We start from the raw sequence: 23,494 nt of genomic DNA on the forward strand, positions 1-23,494 counted from the left end.
ACACATCTGACTGACTCACTCCCTGTTGGTAAGAAGACGCCTCCGTCTGCAATTCAGGGCCTTTATTGACCAAAGAGGGTAAGGAGGTCTGAGAGCCAGTGAGCAGAGGGTGGCTGAACCTGACTTCAGCGGGCCACCAGACAGAGTTGGAAGGCTGGGGGCACTGCGGGGTGAGGTCGATGTTGGCGGGGCTCCCCACAGGGAGCAGGCAGAACTGCTGTAGAATGGAGGTGAGGAAGACCTCGGATCGGGCCAGGCCTGCACCCAGGCACATTGCTTTCCTGGGGACGTGGGGGTGTGGAATGAGAAACCCATGCACCCCACGGCACGTCCAGGCTGGTCCCCTCTCTGCCCAGCCCAGACCTGGGGCAAAGGGCATGAAGGAGTTGTTGCTCTGGAACTCACCCTTGTCATTCAGGAAGTTGGTGGGATTGAAACAGTCTGCGTCCTTAAATTGGGTGAGATCCTGGTGTGCAGACACAAGGAGAGGAATCATGAAGGTGCCCTGGGGAGATGTGCAAGGGTTACTTGAAAAATATGCAAGTGACTATTCCACACATCCATCCAAGACCCCATTTCGAAGTCAGCGGCAAGGAAGGCCGCCTACTTTCTTGCTCCCAGAGTCAGTGCTCTGGACGCTTAGGCCTGCTCATCTCTGTTAACAGGCCCTCCCCAGCCCCTGCGCAGGATTCCCAGTCTTGGTGGCCACCTTGGGCAGGAAGTGACTGCGCAGGTGGGCCTCACAGGTGAGGGCACGCGGCAGCTCCAGCGGCAGCACGCTAAAGACGCTTTGGATCTCCTGCAGCGTGGCGTCGGTGTAGGGCAGGCGTTCTTAGTCCTCCAGGCTTGGGGCGCACATTCGACCTACCACGGGATCCAACTCCGCCTGCGCTTTGGCTGGGGCCGGCAGAGATGTGAACTACCCCAGCCTCCAGCCAACCCACAACCCTAGCCGCCTCATCCCTAGCTGTCCAGCTCAGAAGCCTACCACCTCTGGGTATTTGAGCAGAATGAGGAGTCCGTAGCGCAGGGTGGTGCTTGTGGTCTCAGTACCGCCAAGGAAGTGGTTATGCGTCGTCATCACCAATGTCTCCTGGAAATGGCTCTCCGGGTCCTTCTGTGGGTAGAGGAGCCAGGCATCTGCTGGTGGGCAGCAGGGCCCTGTACCTTACCCGTTTGATCAGGAAGCAATCGAAATTGCGGGGTTCCCCGGGCTGCCGGTTGCTGCTGGGTTTGCTGAGAGGTGAAAACTCTAAGCTCTGCTAAGTTTCAGAAGATTCCGTGGTGTGGGCCTGGGAGCCATTTTAGGAGGAAGGGGAAAATGTACATCTGGGGGGACAGGAAATCAATAGGACCTTGAACAAGACCATTCGTGTCCCTATGGGGAGACTGGACCAGGACTTTGATGTAGGTTCTAAAACTCTTCCATTCCAAGATTCTAAGACTGCCCCATTCTAATGATCCAATGTAGGTAGGTCCATGTACTTGGAATTTGGCATAGACTGGGCACACGAGGGAGGGATGGGGGCCGACCCTCTCACCTCATCCTATCTGGAACTCATGATGCAGAAGGTGTCACTGAAGAGGTCCAGGAGCCTCAGGAACTCTGGGTCCTCGTAGCCATAGCGGTTCTCAAAGACCACGGAACACATAACCTTAAATACAGCATTATCTAGTAGCCGCCGGGGGTCGAACGGAGCTCCCGGGAGTGGGAACATGACAAGGTCATACGCTGTGTCTCGGCCCCCACCCAGCTCTTGGGTTTACTGGCTTCATTCCACCCAAACGCCTTCCCTAGGGCACACCCACAACAGGTCCCTATCCTTTTCCGACCAGGCCGTACCAACGCTGTCTTGAAATTCGCCAAGCAGACAAGGCGCCTCTTCCAGGACACGGTCCTCGATGGTCCGCGTACCCAAGCCGAACTCCTTAAGTGCTCCAAGTGCAAAATTGCGCAGCGTCCGCCAGCGCTGCCCGTTAGAAGCCACGATGCCTGGGGGAGTGGAACAAAGAAGGGGACGGGCCGGGGAGTTAGCCACGCCCCATCCCGGAAGCATCCCGTAGTGGAGTCGACTTCCTCGCAACTCTTCGCTCTGCTTCATTTCCTGGTCTTTTGGTTGCTACCCCAGCCTTCTCGGGCCTATCCGCACATTGGCCGCACCTCTGCTGGTCCCGATTCCTCATCCACGTGCTGGCTCTCTTTGGCCTTGACTCTTAGGCTCTTCTCTTCTACTGGCTGCACAAGGATCCAGCCTCCCCCACCGCCATTCGACCCCTACACTGTGGCTCCTACCCAACCTCTCCTCAGAACCCTTGACTCTATTAGGCCCCGCTCCATTTCCCCCGGTCTCGCTCCGTATCGCAAACTGGACGTTCCCGGTCCGCACTTCCGCCGCCCAGGCCTCACCGTTTCCGCGTGTGAAGCGTTCGAAGGCTGCCCTGGCCCCGCGGCCGGAGAAGGCATCCGCTTGCAGCACTAATGCGTCCCGCTGCGCTGCGTAGCTGCACGGCACCACTGCAGGGCGCGGGCCCAGCCACACGGTGAACACCGGACCCCAGCGTCCAGGGAGCTACACGGAGCCGGTGCTCAGCGGGCCCGGGTCTGGGCTCCTGACCCCTCCGCCATCGAGACTCCAGAGCCCGGACCCCAGCTCCCTTCTCCTTCAGACCCAGGAGTCCAGCTCCACCGCCTTCCCTCAAAATCTAGAAGTCCAGGTCCCCAGCCCCCTGCACCCTCAGAACTAGGTATCTGGGCCCTCAGCACCTCCCCAGCCTTGAGCCAGAACAGACCTCTCTGCTCCCCGTCCCCTGGGACCAGACTACTCGCCCCAGGCTCCCCCTCCCTTGGGACCCGGGAGTCGGGGGTGGGGTGGGGTGGGGGGTGGGGGTGGCAGCGAGACTCCGCCCTGAACCAGGAGCTCAGGGCCACTGCCCCTTTTCCCTCCAGATCTAACTTCCCACCCCCAGTCTCCTTTCCCAGAAGGCAGGACTCCAGGCCCCTCACCCTCTGTCAGGATTCGGGGTCCGAGCCCTCAGCTCTGTCTTCATTCAGAGAACCAGGAGTTCTAGCCCCCAGCCCCAGCTCCAGGAATCCAGAATCCTGTTACCCCACCCACTGTCGGGGCTACCTCCGTGAGTGCACGGTCCAGGTGTCCAGACTCGAGCTGCAGCAAGTTCCGCCGAAGCGGGAGCGGTACGGGCCCAGGGGTAGGGCCGCCTGCATCTGAGCGCCGGGTGCACCCCAACCCCGCCTGGCTGCCTGCACCTCTTCGCCTCTTTGATTCCCTTGGGGTCTTGGGTGGAGCAGGGATGGAGACTGAAAGTGGGAGGGGTGGCCGCCTTTAGGATGCTCATTCTGTAATTCCCCAACCCAAAGTCTGCACCCCGCCCCCAGCCCTCTCACTGCTGGCCTTGGCTCCTCCTGGCCTTTTTTGTGTGTGTGTGTGCCTGCCTCAGCCTGTCCTATTTGGCAGCCTTAATGCACTAGCATTTTCATGTCAGCATACCTGGTCAACAGGTGCACCCTCTTGAACCCCCAGCACCTGTGGGTCCGTCTCACTTGGCCTATAGCTGTGCCTTCCTAATCCCCTGGCCACCTCTGGGCCCATGACCACTGAACGCTGTACCTTGTACTTCTGATAACTCAAAACATCCTGACTGCTAAATACACTTCTTAGAGCACTCCTGGTGATGTGTCCATTCGCCTGGCACTCCTGTGCCCTGTGCCTGTGATTCCTGGGGACTCGCACCTGAGCCCTTGTCACACCCACACCTATTGCTCTTGGAGCTCTGTATGCCATACATGTCTCCCAGATGCTCACTCAAGTCCCCTAGCGTCCTGGTGCCCATCAGCTTGGCACTTCCATGCCTATCCTATGACTCCTGGCTGCCTTCCCATGGTTGACACCCTTGTATTTCCACACTTAGGCCCTGCCCTGAACTCCTGCCATCTCTATTCCCAATGCTCTGGCTCCCAGATGCCCCAAATGTCCTATGCCTATGCTGCTACACCCCTGGTCTCCAGTCCCCTAGACTCCTCAGTGGGCACCCCCGCCTGATGCCAGGCCACGATGGACCAGGGGCGGGGGTTGTGGCTGAGTCTGTACTTGGAACAGACTGTTCAGGAATGCGGCCCACCCTGCCGCCCACCCTGCCGTGCCGGATCCAGCCTTCCGCCAGGTACCTGGCACAGGGCCCAGACCTGGGGAGACCGTGGGGGAGCTGTGCAGAGTCTGGGACAGGGCTTGTCTCTGGGAGTGTCTCTCTCACTCTCAGTCTCTGTGTTTCTCTGTTCATCTCTCTCTCTTTCTCTCTCTTCCCATTTCTCTCTCTCTCTCTCTGTTTCACTCTCAGTGCCTACCTCTGTTCATGTTTGTCTTCTCTCTCATGTGCTCTCTCTTTTCAATGTCTGTCGTTTTCTCTCCCTGCCTCTTCCAGTTTGTCTTTACCTTAATCTCCCTCTGTCTCTGCTTTCCCATCTTCCTGCCTGTTTGTGTAGCACGTCTCCCTGTCAGCCTTTGTCTGCCTGGTGACTGGCAGGGGCTGAGGGGCAGGGCACTGCTCAGAGGCACTGACTCTGCAGACAGCAGGGCTGCAGCAAGCATGCCCTCGCCACCCCTCCCCCAACTCCCACCCCAGCCTCTCCGATGGATCCTCTTTCTCAGGCTCTTTTCAAGAGCAGGCATTTTGTCTTGTTCACTTCTGTATCCCCAGCACGTAAAATAGTGCTCAGCACACAGTTGGCACTCAGTAAATGTTGCTGAATGAATGCATGGCTTTCTTCATCCCTATTTCTGTCTCTGTTTCTCTCTCTCTCTCTCTCTCTTTTAATTGGAGTATAGTTGCTTTACAATGTGTGTTAGTTTCTGCTGTACAGCGGGGTGAGTCAGCTATGTGTGTACATCTATCCCCTCTTTTTTGGATTTCCTTCCCATTTGGGTCACCACAGTGCATTGAGTAGAGTTCCCTGTGCTATACAGCAGGTTCTCATTAGTTATCTATTTTATACATATACGTGTATATATGTCAATCCCAATCTCCCAATTCATCCCACCCCCCTTTCCCTCCTTGGTGTCCATACGTGTGTTCTCTACATCTGTGTCTCTACTTCTGCCTTGCAAACAGGTTCATCAGTAACATTTTTCTAGACTCTACATATATGCGTTAATATAAGATGTTTTTCCCTTTCTGACTTACTTCACTCTGTATGACAGTCTCTAGGTCCATCCATGTCTCTACAAATGACCCAATTTTGTGGCTGAGTAATATTCCATTGTATATATGTACCACATCTTCTTTATCCATTCTTCTGTTGATGGACATTTAGGTTGCTTCCATGACCTGGCTATTGTAAATAGTGCTGCAGTAAACATTGGGGTGCTTATGGTTAAAATATTATACTTCCCTTTTTTTTTTTTTTTTTGTGGTACGTGGGCCTCTCACTGTTGTGGCCTCTCCCGTTGCGGAGCACAGGCTCCGGACGCGCAGGCTCAGCGGCCATGGCTCATGGGCCCAGCCGCTCCGCGGCATGTGGGATCTTCCCAGACCGGGGCACGAACCCGTGTCCCCTGCATCGGTAGGCGGACTCTCAACCACTGCGCCACCAGGGAAGCCCTATACTTCCCTTTTAATTCATTTGGTTCCACATTACAAATCTAATCTCAAGTTTGTCATTTACTCTTAGACAATATAAATTCTTGTCTCTGTTTCTCTATAATTCGGACTCTATTTCTCTCAATCTCTGTCTTTGGCTGAATCCTCGTGACTGTCTCCCTTCCTGCCTGTCTCTGTTTCTTCTCTTGCGGCTTCTCTCTGGTTCTCTTTTTGTCCTTTCAGATCTCTGTCTCTTTTCAGCTCTGTGCCTCTCTTAATTTCCATCTTGACTTTAGCATCTCCTTGTCTTTCTTCTCTTTGGGCATCTCTTATCTCTCCCCTTTTCTCAGTTCCTCTCTTTCTCCTCCTCTGTCTCTCTCACTCCCAATCTTTGGTTTTCAGGATCTCTATGTATCTCTCTATCTCTGTCTGTCTCTTTCTCTTCGTCATGTGTTTCTCTTTCGCATCTCTCCATCTTTCTTTCTCAGGACCTCTGAATCTCTCCTTTCCCCCCTCCACCTCTGCGTCCCTGCCTGGGCCCTGGGGCAGACTCTGTGCTTGGCCTGTGGTGGGAACAGTGTGGGGATTAGGGAGCCACCACCCCATGTGGGGGCCACCTATAAGCCTCCCTCCAGCCAGGCCCATACTCAGCAGAGCATGTCCCAGCTTCTGGGTGGCCTTGGGGAGACTCCACTCAGGCTAGGGCCTTCCAGGTCACCTCTGCGCATGGCTAGCGGGGCCAGCCTCCTTCTGTCTGACTCCAGCTCAATGAAACATGAGATGCCTGCTCCTTGAGAAAAGCTACTGTCAGCAGATGTCAGCTTGTCAAGTCCAGTCCCAAGCTGCGAGGCCCCATGCCTGGGACCGCTATCCCCACCCCAGAGGGAGGAAATGCAAGACAAAGAAACAGTCCAATGAGAGGGATGAGAAATGGGGGAGAGTTTCGGTCTTCCAGTGCCTCACTTCCCCATTCATTGCCCTTCCGCTCTTTCTCTGGTCATTTTTGTTTCTTTCTTTGTCGCTGTCTTCTATTCTCTCTCTCTTTTTTTTTTCGGTACGCGGGCCTCTCACTCTTGTGGCCTCTCCCGTTGCAGAGCACAGGCTCCAGACGCACAGGCCCAGCGGCCATGGCTCATGGGCCCAGCCGCTCCGCGGCATGTGGGATCTTCCCGGACCGGGGCACGAACCCGTGTCCCCTGCATCGGCAGGCGGACTCTCAACCACTGCGCCACCAGGGAAGCCCTCTTCTATTCTCTTTGCGTCCCTAGGTCTCAGTCTCCATATCTCTCTGCTTTCCTCTGTGTCTCTGACTCATAAGATTTTGAAGAGCAGTGTTGGAGCCAGATGATCTGCGTTCCAAACCCAGCTCTGCCCGTTTCTGGCTGTGTAATATTGGGCAAGTCACTTCACCTCTCTGAGCAACCTCAGTTTGCTCATCTGTAAAAATGTATAATAAAATTGCTTTGTCTCATAGGGATATTTAAATGAGGCATTTGGACCAGTGTGTGAATAGGAAGCACTAGGTAAGTGTTAGTAATTGTGATTTCTCAGCCTCTGGGTCTGTTCATTTCTCCGGGTCTCTCACTTTCTCCCTGCTTGCATCTCCATCTTTGTACAGTGCCCTGCATCTCTTGCAGACCTTTTCCATATCTCTCTAGGCTGCTGTCTCTTTCTTGGCCTTGGCTTCTCTGCCTCTGTCTTCATTCGAGCCCTCACAGCCTTTACCTTCCAGCCTGTCTCCAGGAAACAATTTCTCCCAGTTTTTAACCGCCCTAAGGGTGAGGGTTGAACTCATCACAGCCAGGTGTCTCCCCTCTCTGCAACCAGACCTTCCTTCTCCCCATCCTAGAGGACTATCCTCCTCCCTTTAATTCAGCCAAGGCAGGTTCGAATCTATTATAATTTATTATAAATTGATACAAAATCCCCCAAAGTGTGCGCAATAGAACGAGTTCTGTGGATAAAACAAGGCATGCACTTCCCCTTCCCCTTGGCTTTCTCTGCCTCTGGGGACTCAGAAGGTAGACAGGAGCGATGGGGAATGGGCATGCGGCAGGTGAGGGGAAGCGAGTGTGACAGCGAGAGGGATGGGGCGCAGGGGAACGGGCGGTCCTCAACGCTCACTGGCGAACGTGGAAGGGATGCGGCGTCAGCGCGAGCGCAGGCACAGCTGGAAAGGCCGCGGCAAATTGCAGAGGCCGGAGCTGAGCGGGGTCAGGTCGACGTCCTCGGGCGCCCCCAGCGGCTCCAGCAAGAAGCTGCAGGATGGCGGTGAGGAAGAGGAAGAGCTCCCCGCGCCGCAGCGACTCGCCCAGGCACAGCCGGCCTCCCACAGGGAGAAAGGGTGGGCAGGAGCAATGAGACAAGATGGGCTGAGGGGCGCCCTCAACTTTCAAAGGAAAACATGAGAATAATGGCTGGGTACTCACGGACCCATCCATCTAAAAGTCTGGAAAAGACAGTTTAAGTAAATCGTGGACCTGCTGCAAGTGCAACATTGCAGGGGTTCGAGTCCCAACTCTGACAGTACTAGTTTCCTGATCTTGGGCAAGCCACAGTTTCTGGGTAGGTACCTGAAATGGGGAGGGTAATAGTGCCTCATTTTGTTGTTGTGAACATATATAATGCTCTAAGCACTATACTGCTATTAATTTAATCCCCTTAATAACTCCAAGAGGTGGACCTTTCTATGATCTTCATTTTATAGATGTAAAAACCGAGGCACAGGGACGTCCCTCGTGGTCCAGTGGCTAAGACTCCGCACTCCCAATGCAGGGGGCCCCGGTTTGATCCCTGGTCAGGGAACTAGATCCCACATGCCGCAGCTAAGAGTTCGCATGCCGCAACTAAAGATTCCGCATGCTGCAACTAAAGATTCCGCATGCTGCAACTAAGACCTGGTGCAGCCAAATATATAAATAAATACATAAATAAGTAAATATTTAAAAAACAAACAAAACCGAGGCACAGAGAGGTGAAGGAACATATCCAAGGCCACACAGCTAGAAGATGACAAAGCTGGGCTCTGGCAGCAAAGCCCAGCTCTTAGCCACCACTCTCAGAGGTAGCACCTGGTGCACAGTAGGCAATATGGTAAGTTACCTATTATTATTCACCCCACCCCATTTTCTAATACTGAGTTAAACAGGAAAGATTTTTTTCAGCCGGGTAAAGACCAAAGCCAAGAAAAACCAGGACCACTTCAACTGCACCACCCAGTGGAGAGACTGACAGTGACCAAGTCCAAGTTAAATTACAATATTATCCTGACTCCCTGCCTCCCTCCGTGGGGATTTCAGTTGCTATCGGCCTATAGGAGCAGAGTTGGGAAGGAGAAGGAAATGTCTTTGCATCTCCAAAGCTGAGGATGGGATGGGACGAAGAAGTGAGAGGGTTTGGGGAGTGGAACTAGGCCTGGGGAATGCAGGTGGAATACGGGGCCAGAAAGACTGGATCTTGTCCCTGGCCACTCTCACCGGCTGAGAAAGGCATGAAGGCAGGGCTCTTCTTGAAGGACTGATTGGCAACCAGAAAATGCTCAGGGTTGAATTCCCAGGGCGTCAGAAATTGGCTGGGGTCGTAGTGGACTGTATTAAGGAGGGTGATGATATCCGTGCCCCATGTGGGTGGAGAGGCAGAATCAGTGGTGTTAGAAGGGCTGGGAGGTTCCCAAACTAGGATTTCCACTGTGCAGAGCTGGGAGTCTTGGGGACATGATAAGGGGTGGTGGAGCATAGGACTCCACAGGGGTCCAGGAAGTCTAGGGTGTGGGAGTCTAGGGTTCCCAGTGATGGGTGCTGGAAATGGTTTTGTTGGGGTCTGAGCCAGGGATGCAGGATACCCCCCTTGTAGGAAGAGATTTGGGGTTCCTAGGGTGGGAGTGCAGTCTCTGAGAACAGTATTTAGGTACAGGGGCTCCCCAGGATGAGGTCTCAGACCTTGGGGATTTCAGAGAGGGTCTTAGGAAAGGAGCCTGTCATAGGGAAGAGGTCTGGGGTTCAGGACGTGGTCTAGTCCACTATGCTGTGGCATACGGCTGAGTTTCTGGATTTAAGGGCCTCAGATGTCTGTTGTTAGGGCTTGGGTTGCCAGTTGCTAAGGTCCGGGGTGCTGATCGCTAGGGCCTGGGATATTCCTTGCTAGAGCCGCAGATGCCTGTTGCAAGAGCCTGGGATGCCTCTTCCTAAGGTTTCAGGTGTCGTTTGCCAGGTGTCCAGAGCACCTTGGGTAGCAGGAAGCCTTGAAAAGTCGTGTCCCGAGTGACGTGGTGTGGAAAGCTCATGGGATGACGTCTGCGAAGCGCTGCACCTAGTGGATCACCGCATCTGTGTAAGGCATGGCTGCTTGGTCCTCCAGCGCAGGCAGCCACGCGCGTCCCAACACGCGGTCGATCTCCTCCTGTACGCGGGCTGCAGGTGGAGGGGGGAGCGTTGTTGAGGGTATCAGCAGGCTTGACTGTGCTGAGAAGAGGTGTGTGACTGCGTGTGGAAGGGGTCCAGTCAATGCTTTCCAGTCGGGGGGCGGGGCGCGCTGCAGGGATGCATGTGAAGGTTAGCTGGAGCTTCGGAGGGAGGCATTGAGTTCAGAGATGTAGGTGAGGGCGTAAGTTTCGTTCGTGCCAGGGCTCCTAGGGGCGGGGTTGTGCGGAGGGGGTTCGGGGCTGCTTAGGGTCCAGGCCCCTGATGGGATTGCCGGCGGGACTTCGAGGACCAGGGCTGCAGGAGGATGGATGGAGTGAGTGGGGTGTGCGGGAGAGCTGAGAAATCGGGGGTGAAGCAGGTGGCAAAGACCCAGTCGGTCTCCGCACAGCGTCCTGGAGGCCAAGGTTCCGCGAAAGACCCAGAGGTGGGGTTTGGGGAGGCGGGGTCGCAGACTGTGAGGTGTGGGCCGTTCAGACTGTGTGGGAGGAGATGGGTTCCTGGGGAGGCCCGGTGGCTGAGGCTCTGGGGCCGGGCTCTGGGCGGGCTGCGCGAGTTGTGTGGGCAGGGTCAGAGGTGGGCGGCAAAGCAAGATCATGCGGGCGGGGTCTGCGTCCCGGCAGACCCGGCAGGCTGTGTGGACCGCGGGGACCACGTGGGTGGGGTCAGCCTCCGGTGGGCTTGCGGGTTTGGCTGTGCGACCCAGGCGCGAGCTGGAGGCTCTCACTCCAGACACACTGGGCTGGAGCTCATTGTTTGTGGGCGGGGCTTCGAGGCGGGAGGAGCGGGTGTGCTCTACCGCGCCGTGTGGGCGGGTCTCCCCACCAGGCTCCGGGCGCTCGCACCTTGCACTTTTGGATACTTCATGAGCGCGAGGAAAGCGTGGCGCAGCGTGGTACCCACGGTCTCGGAGCCTCCAAAGAGCAGATTGTGTGTGGTCATCAGCAGAGTATCCATGTGGAAGTGGCTCAGCGGGTCCTGCTTCTCCTGCGGGGGATAAGAGGTGGGGATGTGACCAAGGCCGCGGGGAGATCCTGCGGGCTCGGATCCTGTGCGACCCATTCCCCACAGACCTGTACAATTGCTACTGGGTGCCACTTCAGCCCCTCCTCTCTTTAACTTTCTTTCCTTGGGGATGCTGGGGAGCGCGGAAGGGCAGGGTAGGGAGAATCTCAGCCGCGGGTCCCACAATAACAAATCCTTAAGGATTTCTTAAAGAGCTGTTAATTGGCGGAGGCCCCGAGTGGCCCCAGCAGAGCCAGCTGTTCCAGCTTCACTTCCCGGATGTGGGGAGATTAAACCCAAACGCGGTCAACTCGAGATCCTTGTTGGTTTGAGGCAGGATAGCAGGTCAGACCAGAGATGAGACTTCCAGGCAGGGCTTACCTGTGCCATGTTGGTAAGGAGCAATCAATGACGTCCCGGGGAGAGTTTGGGTCGAGGGAGGCCTGGTGGTCACAGACACTGCGGGCGATGAGGTCCTTCATGCGTCCGAAGTTCTGGAAAAGGTGTTGGTGCAGCCCGGGCACCCAGTCCAGGAGGCTCGGAAAGATATTGTACCGCTGAGGATGGAGCAGAGCTGTAGGGATTAGGAGGAACAGACAGGCAGGGAGGTAGGGTGCGTGCGTGTGTGTGTGTGTGTGTGTGTGTGTGTGTGTGTGTGTGTAGCGTGGGGCGGGGGCTATGTGTAGGTGGAGCCCCTGTGGAGTGGGCAGGGCCGCATACCTCGGGGGCGGGGTCAGAGACAGAAAGGGGCGGGGCCTTGCAGGGCCAATCGCAATTCCTTCCCTGCCCACTGCTTCCCCTATATCCTTGGAAGGGCTGGACCCCCAACCCTCTCGCCTGTGGAACTAGGCCTCCTGACCTCTCCCCAGGGGCTGCTCATGATTTGGAACTTGTCATTGATGGGGTGGATAAGGGTGAACAGACGCTTATCGTCGTAGTCGAAACGGGTGCCGAAGATCACGGAGCAGATAATGTTGGACACCGAGCGGCTCAGCACAAACTTGGGGTCGAAGGGCTCGCCTGAGGGTGAGGGGCTAACGGGTCGGGGAGACGCAGTGTGCAACACACCAGACCCCAGGCGGTAACACCACTAGCAGCACAGAACACAGGCTCCTGGCCACCTACCATGCAGCATAACAACACCCCAAAAGTATCTGGCAACACAGCATACAACACAATATTACACACAGTGTCTGACAATACAGTGTCTGGCAATACCAAGCTGCCATACAGGATATTCTCGGCAACACAACTCACAGCATACACAATACACCAGACACACAGCATACAACACAATATTACACACAGTGTCTGACAATATTACACACAGTGTCTGGCAATACCAAGCTGCCGTACAGGATATTCTCGGCAACACAGATCACAGCATACACACTACACCAGACACACAGCATACAACACAATATTACACACAGTGTCTGACAATATTACACACAGTGTCTGACAATACTACAACCTCACTTGGCAATGACACACAGCAGCACAACCTAACACCCAATGATCTGACGACCCAACAGATCACGGAAAACAACACGAAAACAACACATTCCTGCATTAGCCATTACATGATAGCTCGGCCCAGCAAACTGAACCTGGAGTTAAATAGACGTAGTTTGGATCTTGGCTTGGACTCTTAGTCTAGGCATGACCTAGGCGAACCGACTTCCCTTCTCTGAGCCTCAGTTTTCTCATCTGTAAAATGGGTGTGTTCTGGAGGGTCTGGTCCGACGGGCAGTGGCTGCTCCAGATGTGTGCTCAGGAGCTCTGAATGTGTCTGGGGGTAGAGGGGCTGCTCTGAAATCATCTCTGTCCACACCACCTTGTCCCCCTTTTTCCTAGTTCTCCCAGTGACTTTTAATCCCTCCCATCTTCCTGCATTATTTGCATGGGTCCGGGGCTCACAGCCAGCTGCAGTGATGCCCTGAGTGGGTTCCTTGGGAACCCCACCTCCCCCTCCTACAGGCTCACCTCAGCTCTTCTCACTGTGGCCAGTGGTGTCCATTTGCCCTGGATTGGGGTGAAGTCTTCTCCATTTTTTGCCACTGGGGACCCTGAATCTGGTCCTGGGTCTGGTTTGGGGTTACAGAGCTCTGGCAAAATGAAGGGGCAAGGATGGGGGCAGGATCTCTGTCCTGGGCAGAAGTTTTCTCATTCTCTGGGGGCCCATTTTCACAACTCTTCTCACCCTTTCTGTCTTTTGCAGCTTGTCTCTGAAATTCTGTATGTGTCTCTCTTTGCTTCTGCTTCTGAAACTTTTTGTCTCTTTTTATGTCTCTGTCTCTCTCATTCTCTCTCCCTTTGTGTCTCTGGGTCTCTATCTTTCACCCTCTATTCTATCTCTAATTCTCTTTGCGCCCTTTCTCTTTCTCTCTGCTTCTTTCTCCCTGTAATCTTTCTCAGTCACCATCTTCTCCTGACTGTCTGGGTGTCTCCCTGCCTCTTTTTCTTTCTGTCTCTCACACCTCCAAGAGCTGGACTGCAGTGGACAGGACTGAAGCCAGGCTAAGGTTGAAGGAGGATTTGGGAGAAGGGTGGGGCAGGCAGAAGCCTCAGGAGAAAGGACCTCAGACGTGAATGGTAGCCCCGCTACTGCCCACGTACACCTCTGATCTCTGGTGGCCTTAGCCTTGCAGCAGCTTGAAGCAGGGTTTCAGTTCCCGGCCAGTGATTGTGGTCAGTTCGCGGTGGTGAGAGCACCGAATCCTAGCCATAGACCACTGGTCAGCGACAAGGCCCCTGGCCCTTCAGCTTTGCAGAAAAGAATTCCCACAAAGACGGAAAGTAGTGAAACAAGTAAAGTAGTTATTAGGAGAAAAAAGTACAGTACGTGTGGATAGACACACGGGCAGACTCAGAGAGAGAGTCATGCCCTTGTGGCAGTTTAAATCACTTATTTCTTCCAGGTTTCCTTTGGCCAATCATTTCGATTTGCCTGGCTCAGAGTCCGTATTCAGTTTATCTCAGGACCCTGCCATATGTGCGTGCACATCTCTTAGCCAAGCTGGATTCTACCGAAGAGGTCTGTGGGCAGTTAGCATCACTTACTGTGGGGTGGCGCCCCTTCCCATTTTGACCTCGAAGGAGTTTTTCTGTGCATGTGTAGTCAGGGAGGTCTCCTGACTTAGAGAATGAGAAATAAGTGGTCTCTTATCTTCTATCTGGGTAGGGCCCAGCCTCCTCCCTCGGTTGTCCTGCTATGCTTGTCTTGGAGTATTGGTCCACAGGGAACAAATCTCCAATTGCTTTACCCTGGGGTGGGGTGGGGGGCATTTACCTCCTGCCTCACCTCCACCTCCGAGGCTCTCTTAAGCTCCCCACCAGCTCTGTCTGCTCTTGGGTCCCACCCCAGAAACTGGCCGCAGTTACTCAACTCCTTGCTAGGTCAGAAGGGCAGATTGCAAAAACCTGGAGTTGGGCTAGGACTCCAGTTCCTGGAGGTTAGGGTTGGGGAGAGAACCCCAGAGGTCAAGGGTCTGGGAGGCCAGGTGGAGGTGTTGGTGACCCCCCAGGTCCGTTGGTGGACACGATGGTAGTTTTCCCATGGGGGTGGGGGAGGAAGTGCTTGGAGGTTCTGGGGGATTTGACACCCCAGTCCCAGGCATATGTTGGGATGGAGGTGGGGCCCATGCTATTATTTAAGTCCCAGAAAGGCAGGTTGGGGCAGGTCCTGGAAGAGGGGTGAAGGCTTGATTACGGGATTATGTATTTCTAGTTTCCCTCAGCATCTACCCCTACTTCTGGGGGAAAGGAGCAGTACTGGATCTACCTGAACCCCATAAGTGACATTTCCCTGACGCTAGAACTGGGTTGAGAGGGGCCTGATGGGACTGCCTTACTGAGGAACTTGGGATTCACGAGAAGGGGAGTTTTAAGGGGCTTTGAGTTCTTCTGGTGGTGTGACTTGTTCTCCTGCTACAGAGGGAACATGGGGTAGGGAGGGATGTATTGTGAGTTTCCTTAACCTTGGCACTATTGACATTTGGGTTAAATCATTCTTTTTGGGTGGGGGGGACTGTCCTATGAGTGGTAGGATGTTTAGCAGTATCTCTGGTCTCTACCCACTAGATGTCAGTAGCAGACCTCCGCCCAGCTGTAAAAAAATCAAAAATGACTCCAGTCATTATCTAATGTCCACTTGGGGGCAAAGTCCAACCCAGTTGGGAAACGCTGGTGGAGAAACTGAAACACACCAAGGGCAGCTGAACCTTCCTCATCTCTAATTAGCCTCTCCTTGAGCCCCAACTGTTACACTTTCTCCTGCTCCCTCAAACCTCCATGACCCTTTCCTTCCACATCACTCTGCTGGTGGTCCCATTTCTTATCCCATAGAGAAAATAGCAATCGGAAGAGAATTAGCCACTATCTCCATCACTACGCTCACTCACCTACCAGAATCTGAGCCACATATGCGCCTTCCGGCTTGCGGGATCTTAGTTCCCCAACCAAGGATCAAACCCATGGCCCCTGCAATGGAAGCACAGAGTCCTAACCACTGGACCGCCAGGGAATTTCCATAAATGTTTTTATATTTTCCCTGTCCCAGCCCTGGAATCAACCACTTCTCTAAAGAGTCCTGATTCCTTGTATTGGAAGATGGTATTTAGAAACCAAGATCTGGGTATTACCTGGGCTTATTGCTAGTGGGATATCCTTGCTTTTTGGCCCTCTCAGTGGACAAAACTTTGAGAGTTCTCTCTCAAAAACAATTCATATTGATATCTCTGATTTCGATCTAACACACAGGGTCCATTCTAGCTTTCCCTATTTGAAAATTCTTTTTTTAAAAAAATTAATTAATTATTTTTTGGCTGTGTTGGGTCTTCATTGCTGTGCGAGGGATTTCTCTAGTTGAGGCGAGCTGGGGCTACTCTTTGTAGCAGTGTACAGTCTTCTCATAGTGGTGGCTTCTCTTGTTGCAGAGCACGGGCTCTAGGCATGCAGGCTTCAGTAGTTGTGGCACGCAGGCTCAGTAGTTGTGGCGCATGGGCTTAGTTGCTCCACAGCATGTGGAATGTTCCCAGACCAGGCCTTGAACCCATGTCCCCTGCATTGGCAGGCAGATTCTTAACCACTGCACCACCAGGGAAGTCCCATGAAAATTCTTTCCTTTCTAGCAAGAATTTGACTCTCATTTTTTTTTTTTTTTACAATATATTTACTTATCTGTTCAACTTTCATATGTACATAAAATAGTCTCACAATTGCTAACCCATACCCAGTGAGAAATAAATTTACTAACTAGAGTGTAGTATTTGTGTACAGTTTTTTTTGTCTTTAGACATACAATATACAGTCAAGTTTCTTTTTCCCAAAGTTACTTCAGTTAGTTCTTTTCATCCCCACCTTTTCTAAGTAAAACAGTTAGGTAAATACAGTATATAATTGGTAATACAGTTAGGTTCAGTTGTTACAGTTTGTATTCCATTTTGAGTTCCCCTACATCCTGGTGGATTTTTAAAATTTACATATGATAAAATTCACTCTTTGTGCTGTACAGTTCTATGGGTTTCAGCAGATGCATAGAGTCATAATCCTACATACTCACAGTGAAGGAGGCGTTTGAGGGACCCTGAGTCCCATTATCCCTTTCTAATTCTATAATAGATAATAATTTTGCTGACCCCAGAACTGTGATCAGATGTTAGCCCAAATCCTGGATCCCATGAAAGAATAGAGTTTTTAGCAGTTTTTCTCTTTCTTGTGTTCTGACTGCAAGATCTCCTGCCACAGAAGAGGCACTGGAGAGGTTGCAGGAAGAGTTCGGAGAATTGTTGAGGAGTCTCAAGTCTACAGTGTCATGAGCTGCAGGGAAGGGAGACTGAAGGGCAGAGTAAGGGAGACGCTGAGGGGTAAAGGATGGGCCTGAATAGTCGTTTCAGTGGGAAAAGTTTTTGCAAGTGTTTGGCATGGGCACTGACCAGTCAGAATGGTTGCCAGCCTTTGACAAGAGTATGACGGCCAGAGTCTACTGGGTGATTCCTAGCACTAGAGCTCCTTGTTGAATAAATGAGCTGCATATTGAATAAATGAATGAACTGTGTTTTTCATTTGTTTGTTTTGGTTACATGCTCTCTAAGCACCCAAGTGCTCCTCTAGGTTGGGTATCAAGGAATAGGGGGAGTTTGGGGATAGACGTCCCAGTGCTGGCTTCACCATCCCACAGTGGAAGGGAACTCTCTGAAGGCTCCAAGCTCCTCTGCACTGTCCATGAGAATTTTTTTTTTCAATGAGAACTTTTCTTCAGAACCTGGTACCTGGACAGCACCACTCTACACCTGGGTAGGTGGGCTGTGCACAGGGGCCATACTAGATGCTATGCCTGGGGAGGGAGGATGGAGTAGCCCCAAAGGATACAGCTCCGGGTTTTCAAAGGAATCAGAAATTGGGAGTAGTTAACACACCAGTCAGAATGGCCACTGTCAAAAAGTCTACAAATAACAAGGACTGGTATGGGTGGGGGGAAAAAGGAACCCTCCTACACTGTTGGTGGGAATGTAAATTGGTGCAGCCACTATGAAAAACAGTATGGGGATTCCCTAAAAAACTAAAAGTAGAGGGCTTCCCTGGTGGCGCAGTGTTGAGACACCGCCTGCCAATGCAGGGGACACGGGTTCGTGCCCCGGTCCGGGAAGATCCCACATGCCGCGGAGCGGCTAGGCCCATGAACCATGGCCGCTGAGCCTGTGCGTCCGGAGCCTGTGCTCCGCAGCGGGAGAGGCCACAACAGTGAGAGGCCCGTGTAATGCAAAAAAAAAAAACCTATAAATAGACTTACCATATGATCCAGCAATCCCACTCCTGGGGATATATATGGAGAAAACTCTAATTCGAACAGATACGTGTACCCCAATGTTCATAGCAGCACTATTGACAATACCCAAGACGTGGAAGCAACCTAAATGTCCATCGAGAGGTGAATGGATAAAGAAATTGTGATATACATATATATACAGTGGACGATTACTCAGCCATAAAAAAGATTGAAATAATGCCATTTGCAGCAACATAGGTGGACTTAAAGATTATCATATTAAGTGAAGTAAGTCAGACAGAGAAAGACAAATACCATATGATATCATTTATATGTGGAATCTAAAAAAATGATACAAATGAACTTATTTACAAACCAGAAATAGACTCACACACATAGAAAACAAACTTACGGTTACCAAAGGGGAAAGTGGCGGGGGGATAAATTAGGAGTTTGGGATTAACATATTCACACAAACTATATATAAAATGGACAAACAACAAGGAACTATATTCAATATTTTGTAATAACCTATAATGGAAAAGAATCTGAAAAAGTATATATACCTTACGTATAAATATATATATACTATGTATAGCTGAATCACTTTGCTGTACACCTGAAACTAACACAACACTGTAAATGAAGAAATTGGGAGGATTTGGTGATGGAACCAGAACTTGGTTGACTCAAAGTACTCTTCTAATACCATGTGAAACACATTTTTAAAAATCTGCAAGCTGGGTTTAGCTCCACAGACTGTATGCTCTGTTCTCCCGGCTCATGTGCTTGCCTCATTCCCTCACTTCATTAAGGTGTTTGCTCAAAGTCTCCTCACAGAAGCCTGCTCTGACCATTCTATCAGAAAGAGCCACCTCCATTCCTCTGCAGCTGTTACCTGCTGTATTCCCTGAGGCACTCACTACTCCCTGACATTAGAATAGACACGTGTTTATCTAGTTATAGCCTCTCTGCCCTCCTAGAAAGTAAACCCCGAGAGAGCAGGACTTATGTCTGTTTGCTACTATGTCCACGTTGCTTGACACATAAGTGCTCGAGGAATGTTTAGTGAATCAGTAGATGTTATGGCGGTGTGGACTCTGGAGTGAGGCAGACCTGGGCATGAATCCCAGCTCTGCCTCACCCTTTCTGGGTGTCCTAGATAAGGGACCACTCCTTTCTGAGCCTCAGTGACCTTGTCTGACAAATGGGGATGTTGGTCTCTGCACCAAAGGGTTGTTGAGGGAACTCAGTGAACTCAAGCATGCCACAAGCTTAGCAAAGCACCTGACAGTGTGAACAGCTGGTACCTGAGAACTGTTCTTAATCTTTCCTGGGCCTCCCAAAGCCCAGGTAAAGGTACCCTGATATTCTCTTCCTGGGTGAGGCACGGATGAAAAGGGAGGGAGAATTCCAAAGAAGAGGCTGAGGTGCTTTGTTCAGTGTCAGTTTACAGCCCTGAGGCTGAGTTGTGCCCCAGTCCTGAACCTTTCCTCTATGTCAGCGGCAGGTGAGGGTGAGAGAAGGGGTGGAGAGAGATGAGAGTTCCAGTCCCACCAAGCACAGCCCAGCTCTGAGACCCCCTTGCCACCCCAGGAAAGCTTTAGAAAGGGTTTGAATCATTGCATTCTAGAACCTGAGAATCCCAAACCCACCCCACTGACATTAATACCTGGATTCTTACAGAAGGGAGTGAGAATAAATTGCCCCCATGTCCACCAAATCCTTTCCTGAGCCTACGTCCTTTCCTACATCTGCCTGTGGGAATGCAAGGTGGTACTATCTCTTTCCCCTCTGCTCCTGGGCACAGGGAGCTCCCTGAAGAGAAGAACACTCACATCCCCCCATTACAACACTGGGGACTCAGAGACACTCCCCCTCATTGTTCCTTCAGCCTCCCTTTGGCATGTAAAGGGTCAAGGGCCATGGGAATGTGGCTTCCTTATTCAGTCATAGACTTGGAGAGTTGGCCTGGGGTTGAAAGCAGAGATAGGGGAGCTGATGAAGTGAAGACAGACTTAAGGAACTGGGGATTTGAGTGGGGCAGACGGAGAGGAACTCCCCCCTCCTCCTGGGAGCACATCAGTGCGGGTGAGAACTACCCATTAAGCGGTTCCACTACGTAGAGCAATGGTGGCTGGATTGCAGAAGAATACACAAAGGAGAAATCGAGAGGAGCGCCCACTTGGAAGAAGTCAAACAGCCACAGATGTTCCATCTCAGCAGAACAGATGACAGGTGAATATTCCTGAAGGACTGAGAGGAAAGGCTACACGTGCAGGAGCTTCAAAGAAGGGGGAAGAAGGGGGGGGAAGGGGTACAAATCAGAAAAACACAGGAAGACATCAGGAAGGGAGTTACACACAAGCTGACAGTCAAAGGCACACTCCGGGAAGTGGAAGACCCCAGAGGTGAGAGTGAAAGACAGATGGAGAAGGGGGCCTGATGAAGCAGCCCAAATCACTTGCTGGTTGTCTCTCAGGTCCCTAGGGGGATTTAAATGTAGGGGGGAATGGACCTAGAGACTGTCATACAGCGTGACGTTAAGTCAGAAACAGAAAAAATACCGTATGTGTGTGGAATCTAGAAAAATGGTATAGATAATATTATTTGCAGAGCAGAGATAGACACACAGATGTAGAGAACAAACGTATGGATACCAAGGGGGAAAGGGGGGTGGGATGAATTGAGAGATTGGGATTGACATATATACACTATTGATATTATGTATAGAATAGATAACTGATGAGAACCTTCTGTAGAGCACAGGGAACTCAACTCAGTGCTCTGTGGTGATCTAAATGGGAAGGAAATCCAAAAAAGAGGGGATATATGTATAGTTGATTCACTTTGCAGTACAGTAGAAACTAACACAACATTGTAAAGCAACTATACGCCAATAAAAATTAATTAAAAATAAAATAAAATAAATGTAGGGGGAAGGATTTGGGTATTCAAGGGCTTTGAATGCTGGGCTGAGGAGCCCAGACTTTGTTTCCTAGGTCCCTGAACAAGGATGCTGAGGGATCTCACTGTACACAATGTTTAATTCTTGGTTGACTAGTCAAGACGAGCCTAGGAATCTCCTGGCTGAGAGCGGAGGCAGAGGGGACCCTCACGATGTGCATACTCAGAGGGTGAAGGAGATGAGTCTACTGGGGAATTAGGGAGTGGTGCAACAGAGGAGGGATGACCTCTCTGTGACCCGGTCTCCACCATCACGGACCCTGTCAATTTCTACCCAAATCACTACTTACCTCCTCTTCGGCCTCTAGTCCCCAGCTCCTAGGTGGAACCAGAAGAATCTTCCTCAATACGACCATGTCACTCATTAATCAAGTCAACAAGTATTAATCGAGGACCAACTAACTACAGTTGACCCTTGAACAACACGGGTTTGAATTGTGTCGCATGTCCACTTGACTTGGATTTTTTTTTCAGGAAATATGTACTATATGTACATGATCAGGGTTAGTTGAATCTGCAGATGTGGAACTGAGGATTCGGAGGGCCGGCTGTAAAGTTACAGGCGGATTTTCCATTGCCAGGAGGCAGCTCCTCCAAATGCTGCATTGTTCAAGGGTCAACTGTAGTTACTGGGAATACAGCAAAGAAAACAGAAAAAAAAAAAAGAAAGCCCTGTTCTCACGGAGTTGACACTCTAGTCGGGCTGTCTCCTGTGTACAGCTCGGGCTGTCTCCTGTGTACAGCTATGAGAATTTTTCTAGGGTCGATTGCCGGAAGTGGAATTGCTGGGTTGCAGTGTATGTGCAACTTGAACTAGGCTAGGCATTGCCAAATTGCTCTGCAAAGTTAGCTTAACTAATTTATACTCCCACCCACAGTACATAAAGATTCCTGTGTTGACCTTCAATATTTGTTCCTATCAATTATAAACTTTTGCTAATCTGATGAGTGTGAAATATCTCGTTTTAATTTACTTTTCTCCAAATGATTACCGGGTTGGGCATTTCATGTGTGTATCGGCCACTCCCTTTCCTCCTCTGTGAACTGCCTTTTAATACCTTTTGGTTTTTTTCTTGTTGGTTTATAGGAGTTTAGTCTGATCACTAATCCTTTGTTGGAAGGGCCAGTCCCTCCTTTTTTTTTTTTTTTTTTTTTTTTTGCAGTACGCGGGCCTTTCACTGTTGTGGCCTCTCCCGTTGCGGAGCACAGGCTCCGGACACACAGGCTCAGCGGCCATGGCTCATGGGCCCAGCCACTTCGCGGCATGTGGGATCTTCCCGGACCAGGGCACGAACCCGTGTCCCCTGCATCGGCAGGCGGACTCTCAACCACTGCGCCACCAGGGAAGCCCCGGGCCAGTCCCTTTTTAAAAGCTCGTCTGACTGGGTCAGGTCCTCCCAGGATAATCTCATTTATGATTAACTCAAAAATCAAGAGATTTGGGACTCTAATTACATCTGCAAAATCCCCTTTGTCATGGAATGTAACATAGTCAGGGAAGTGATAATGTCATCCTATTCATACATCCCGCCCACACTTAAGGGAAGGGGATTATATGGAGGTATGGGTCATGCGGAATCATTTTCAGAATTCTGCTTGTCACAAATGTTTTAAGAAATTAAACAATTTTTTTTTCTTCTTAAAGGAGTTTTTGGTCTCATAGATTCTACTTTTTTTTTTCTCTCACTAGATTATCAGTTACCGGTTTATTATAAAGAATATTAAAGGATACAAATCGACAGGCAGATGAAGGGATACACAGAGGGAGGTCCTGAACAAAGGAGCCCCTGTCTTCGTGGAGTTTGGGACTTGGCACGTGGACGCGTTCTGGTTCCCTAACTTAGAAGGTCTCTACTGTTTTGTTTGTGTGTGTGTGTGTTTGTTGTTGTTGTTTTGTGCTTCACTCATTTCTGCTATTTGAATGCCAGGCTGAGGAGCTCAGACTTTGTTTCCTAGGTCCCCAAACAAGGATGCTGAGTGGTCTCACTGTACACAATGTTTAACTCTTGGTTGACTAGTAAAGGCGAGCTTAGCAATCTCCTGGCTGAGAGCAGAGGCAGAGACCCTCACGGGTTTCTTTCTTTGACCGTTTAAAAAGTCTTGCTCTGTAATTATTTTAAAAATTTTTCCTGTATTGGGTGCTGAACTCATTAATTTTCAGTTTTCTTATTTTCATATAAGCACTTCTCTCTGAAGTCTGTATCCTTTAAGTATTGAGATGTAATGATTTCATCATTCAGCTCTAAACGTTTTCAATATCCAATATGATTTCTACTTGGTTCATTCATTGTATAGCAGTATGCTTTAAAATTTCTGAGCATTTTGGTGTTTGTTTTTCTCTTTTTGTTATTGATTTCTATTTTTTTTTTTTTTTTTTTTTTTTTGCGATACGTGGGCCTCTCACTGTTGTGGCCTCTCCCGTTGCGGAGCACAGGCTCCGGACGCGCAGGCTCAGCGGCCATGGCTCACGGGGTCCAGCTGCTCCGCGGCACGCGGGATCCTCCCGGACCGGGGCACGAACCTGTGTCCCCTGCATTGGCAGGCGGACTCCCAACCACTGCGCCACCAGGGAAGCCTCTATTTTTTTTTTTTTTTACATTGTGGACAGATTGTTAATGTTATTCCATTAACATTTATTAAGGTTTGTATCCTGGCCTGGTATGTGGCTAGTATTTGTAAAATTTCCATGTGTGTTTGAAAATAGTGAGGGTTCTCTAAGAGTTTAGGGTCCTCTAGCTGTTAA

At 51.1% G+C, this 23,494-nt stretch overlaps 1 protein-coding gene and 1 long non-coding RNA gene across 7 annotated transcripts; both read right to left on the bottom strand.

Annotated features, from left to right (window-relative positions):
- Nucleotides 1-47: 47 nt before the first annotated feature.
- Nucleotides 48-3,380, bottom strand: LOC117308973 (uncharacterized). Of its 6 annotated transcripts, none has more exons than XR_004523228.2 (5): nucleotides 3,129-3,380; nucleotides 1,844-2,570; nucleotides 1,542-1,655; nucleotides 406-1,117; nucleotides 48-281 (listed from the first exon to the last, which is right to left on the bottom strand). It is a non-coding gene; the product is annotated as an uncharacterized lncRNA (long non-coding RNA). The 6 variants fall into 6 exon arrangements; XR_004523230.2 differs by having other exon boundaries at nucleotides 406-897; nucleotides 989-1,117; nucleotides 1,844-3,371; XR_004523229.2 differs by having other exon boundaries at nucleotides 1,844-1,993; nucleotides 3,129-3,369.
- A 4,227-nt stretch (nucleotides 3,381-7,607) lies between these two features.
- Nucleotides 7,608-21,107, bottom strand: CYP2F1 (cytochrome P450 family 2 subfamily F member 1). The gene is given in 10 exon segments (XM_073796825.1): nucleotides 7,608-7,850; nucleotides 7,852-7,918; nucleotides 9,063-9,211; nucleotides 9,816-9,879; nucleotides 9,882-10,001; nucleotides 10,856-10,997; nucleotides 11,397-11,416; nucleotides 11,419-11,572; nucleotides 11,875-12,105; nucleotides 21,042-21,107. Coding segments are annotated over 10 exon segments (1,122 nt in total). The 3' UTR covers nucleotides 7,608-7,741.
- Between the last annotated feature and the right edge of the window lie 2,387 nt (nucleotides 21,108-23,494).

This window comes from Tursiops truncatus, chromosome 19 (genome assembly GCF_011762595.2).
Source record: "Tursiops truncatus isolate mTurTru1 chromosome 19, mTurTru1.mat.Y, whole genome shotgun sequence".
Lineage (NCBI taxonomy): Eukaryota > Metazoa > Chordata > Mammalia > Artiodactyla > Delphinidae > Tursiops > Tursiops truncatus.